Source organism: Grus americana, unplaced genomic scaffold (assembly GCF_028858705.1).
Source record: "Grus americana isolate bGruAme1 unplaced genomic scaffold, bGruAme1.mat scaffold_201, whole genome shotgun sequence".
Lineage (NCBI taxonomy): Eukaryota > Metazoa > Chordata > Aves > Gruiformes > Gruidae > Grus > Grus americana.
The window spans coordinates 40,035-43,929 of record NW_026561506.1 but is presented as its reverse complement, the minus strand read 5'-3'; the positions used below and the strand labels follow the sequence as shown (position 1 = coordinate 43,929).

The 3,895-nt window shown below is 55.0% G+C and overlaps 1 protein-coding gene across 1 annotated transcript; it reads right to left on the bottom strand.

Annotated features, from left to right (window-relative positions):
* Positions 1 to 2,207: 2,207 nt before the first annotated feature.
* On the bottom strand, positions 2,208 to 3,167 carry LOC129200484 (olfactory receptor 14A16-like). The gene has a single exon (XM_054811805.1). The coding sequence runs from the start codon at positions 3,165 to 3,167 to the stop codon at positions 2,208 to 2,210; it is 960 nt and encodes a 319-aa protein (XP_054667780.1).
* Between the last annotated feature and the right edge of the window lie 728 nt (positions 3,168 to 3,895).

Sequence of the window (3,895 nt, the reverse complement as noted above, 5' to 3'; positions counted from 1 at the left end):
GTTAAACAAACCAGACACACATAAGTCCACGGGTCCTGAGGGGATGCCCCCATCAGCAGTGTGCCCTGGTGGAAAGGAGGACAACAGCCTCCTGGACTGCCTTAGGAAGAGCAGTGCCAGCAGGTTGAGGGAGGTGATCCTTCCTGTCTACTCAGCACCGGTGACTCCACTTCTGCAGTGCTGTGTCCAGTGCTGGGCTGTCCAGGACAAGAGGGGTATGGGCTTCGTGGAGTGAGTCCAGCAAACAGGGCCACAAAGACGATTAATGGACTGGAGCGTCCTTCGTACGAGATGCTGAGAGAGATGGGACTGTTTAGCCTGGAGATGAGAAGGCTGCAAGGGGGTTCTTGTCAATCTAGATGAATATCTGACGGGAGGAAGTGAACAAGAGGGAGTCAGGCTCTTCTCAGTGATGCCCAGCCATAGGACGAGAGGCAATGGGCACAAACTGAAACACAGGAGGTTCTCTCTGAACATCAGGCAACACTTTTTGACTGATCACTAGAATGGGTTGCCCAGAGAGATTGTGGAGTTTCCATCCCTGGAGATACCCAAACACTGTCTGGACATGGTCCTGCACAACCTGCTCCAGCTGACCATGCTTGAGTAGGAAGGGGTTGTACTAGACAGCCTCCAGATATGGGAAACTGTGGGGCATGGCATGAGAACTGCCAGAGGTGACAGAGAACAGTGTGAGAAGGGAACACAGGCACAGGCAGCACCGTGTGTCCCGGCTGGGTCTCACAGGCGGTTGAAGAGCAGAGACGTGAGAAGTGACCGGACTGCAGAGATAACTGAAGGGGAGCATCAGGGATCTTGTTGTCGGTCAAGTCTTGCAAGGCCTACAGTGCCCTGGGGAGCCATCAGAGAGGCCATTGAAGGGGCCAGGTGACGCAGGCAATGGTATAGGAACTAGCCAAGTTGGGGATGGGAACAGCAACCTTGGGATCAATGGGGCAGAAGTAATTGCTGAGGGTTGTTCAGTGGGGAGGAGAGTGGGGCAGAGAAAGGGAGGGATCCAAGTGGACTGGGAGGAAGAATTGTGTGGAAGGGGAGAGGAGAGGGATGCAAGGAGCCAGCTGCATGTGAGACAGGGTCAGGTCAGTGCTGGTTCAGCCCAACCCTGTGCCTGCTCACTGTGGTCTGTCCTGCCTTCTTCTTCAACTCTGCTCCTGGCTGTTTGCTGTGTGACTCTTCTCACCAGCGTGTGTCTGTTTGGGGGTGAAGATATGTACGTGCTTCTGTGGCCAGGCCAAGCGGGGCAGGCTGGAGGAGGAGGACAGCAGGATGTGGAGAGACCCAGGGCTGGAGCGGCCTGGTGAGGAATGGCGCCAAGGCTGCGCAGGGCACCTGGGCAGACCCAAAGCCCAGGCCCACACTGGAGGGACTGTGGCTGTGGCTGTTCTGGTGGGTACGTGCTGCAGGGGATGCACAGACCACTTGTCACCTTCACACCAGACCAGCCGGAGAGGGGACCGGGAGGGGTCTGTTTGTGGTGGTCATGGTGGTGTGTGTGCTGCTGGAGGTGTGGTAGCTGTAAAGGTGCTGTCCCTGGTTGGAGTTGGTCTGTGACGGGTCACCTCTGTCCATCTTTGTTTCCTTGCAGATACCGGGATTTAGCACTTTCTCTATGGGTGAATCCAGCTTGGGCCATCGCTCACCTGGGGGTGGGTCCAGTCACTGCCCACCACAGAGATCTGCAGGCAGCTGCAGATTCCCCTCTGGGCGGATGTCCTCAGCACCATCACATATGACATAGCCCTGGCTATGACCCTCAGTGACCACTCACCATCTCCACTCTCACCACACACCAGTGGTTGAGTCCAAATTCCACCCCTTGGTCTCTAACAGCTCCCAAAGTGACAGTGAGCTTTTCTCTCCAAAATGCAAGGAGCAACAGGCCCTTTTGGGGTGAAATTCCTTGGGCCTGATGTTGACATCAGCGTTGGAAGAACAGCTCAATCATGAGGAACTGAATTGAGGAGATGCCACTTTATTACAGAGGTGTGATGAGAGAGTCTCCTCTGACCCAGGACCCCTTTTATACAGGTGAGACAGAGCAAGTTCATTCCTCAGTAGAAGTCAGATGAATCTTAACATTTACTTAGGAATATAAGAGACAGAGAATAAAAAAACCCACAGATAATACTAACGATAATGATAAACAGGCAAACAAACTAAAGGCCTGCTATTGGATACCCTGGGAGTCATTTGTGAAGAGAGATAGGAAGTTTATCACAACTGAGAAACTTCCATGAAATCACATTCCTAATGGCCTCCTTGAGCTCCTGGTTCCTCATGCTGTAGATGACGGGGTTCACTGCTGGAGGCACCACCGAGTACAGAACTGCCACCACCAGGTCCAGGGATGGGGAGGAGATGGAGGGGGGCTTTAGGTGAGCAAATGTGACAGTGCTGATAAACAAGGACACCACGGCCAGGTGAGGGAGGCACATGGAAAAGGTTTTGTGCCATCCCTGCTCAGAGGGGATCCTCAGCACGGCCCTGAAGATCTGCACATAGGACAGCACAATGAAAATGAAACAACCAAGTGCTAAAAAGGCACTAACCACAAGAAGCCCAGCTTCCCTGAGGTAGGCATCTGAGCAGGAGAGCTTGAGGATCTGGGGGATTTCACAGAAGAACTGGTCCAGGGCATTACCCTGGCAGAGTGGTATAGAAAATGTATTGGCCGTGTGCAGCACAGCATTGAGAAACCCACTGCCCCAGGCAGCTGCTGCCATGTGGACACAAGCTCTGCTGCCCAGGAGGGTCCCATAGTGCAGGGGTTGGCAGATGGCAACATAGCGGTCATAGGCCATGACAGTGAGGAGAGAATACTCTGCTAATGCCAAGAAGATAAGAGAAAAGAGCTGTGCAGCACATCCTGCATAGGAAATGGCCCTGGTATCCCAGAGGGAATTGGCCACCGATTTGGGAACAGACGCGGAGATGGAGCCCAGGTCGAGGAGGGAGAGGTTGAGGAGGAAGAAGTACATGGGGGTGTGGAGGTGGTGGTTGCAGGCTATGGCAGTGATGATGAGGCCATTGGCCAGGAGAGCAGCCAGGTAGATGCCCAGGAAGAGCCAGAAGTGCAAGAGCTGCAGCTCCCGTGTGTCTGCGAATGCCAAGAGGAGGAACTCGGTGATGGAGCTTCTGTTGGACATGTGCTTCCGCTGTCCAGGGAGGAAAGTCATTGAAGAGCTAGGGGAGACTTCTATGAGGAAGAGGCTTAGTGATGAGTGAGGAGAGCCGGTCAGTCCATCAGCCCTGGTCTCAGCTGCCCTGTGCTGGCACCTCTTTGAGCTGCAGGATGATCGCACCCGGACGTTCCCCCCAGAAGGAGCTGGGCACTGCTGAGAGCAGAGGAATCCATTTCCCAAGTGCACATCTCCAACCCCCTCAGCCTGTCTCACTCTACCTGAGCAGGATGTCAGCCCTCCCCTCCCAGCCGGGAACACAGAGGGCTCTCTGCAGCTGTCCGCAGGCAGCCACCCAGCAGCGTTTTCATGGCCTTAGCACTGAGGGGTCTTCTCCATGGGGCTCCTGGGGAACACCAGGATGCCATGGGAGAGCTGTGCCCTGGGGGAGGGCAGCCTGCAGCCCAGCAGGACCCCCTCAGGGAAAGAAGCAAATGTCCTAAACATGGGGTGTCCTAAAGAAGGGAGAATGGGGTCATTTGTATCCCCTGCAGCCCGGGCATTAGGCGGGGACTTGGACACTTCATTCCCATGGACACATCTGCATGGCAAGACCCACAGGGCTGGTCTCTGAGCTGTGTCTGAACCCCACCCCCTCATCCCAGCAAACCTGGTGATACGATCAAGGGGAGCAGAGACAGGAGGGGAAACCCAGAGAAATGCCACAGCGCTGCTGCCGATGGAGGCACTCGGGT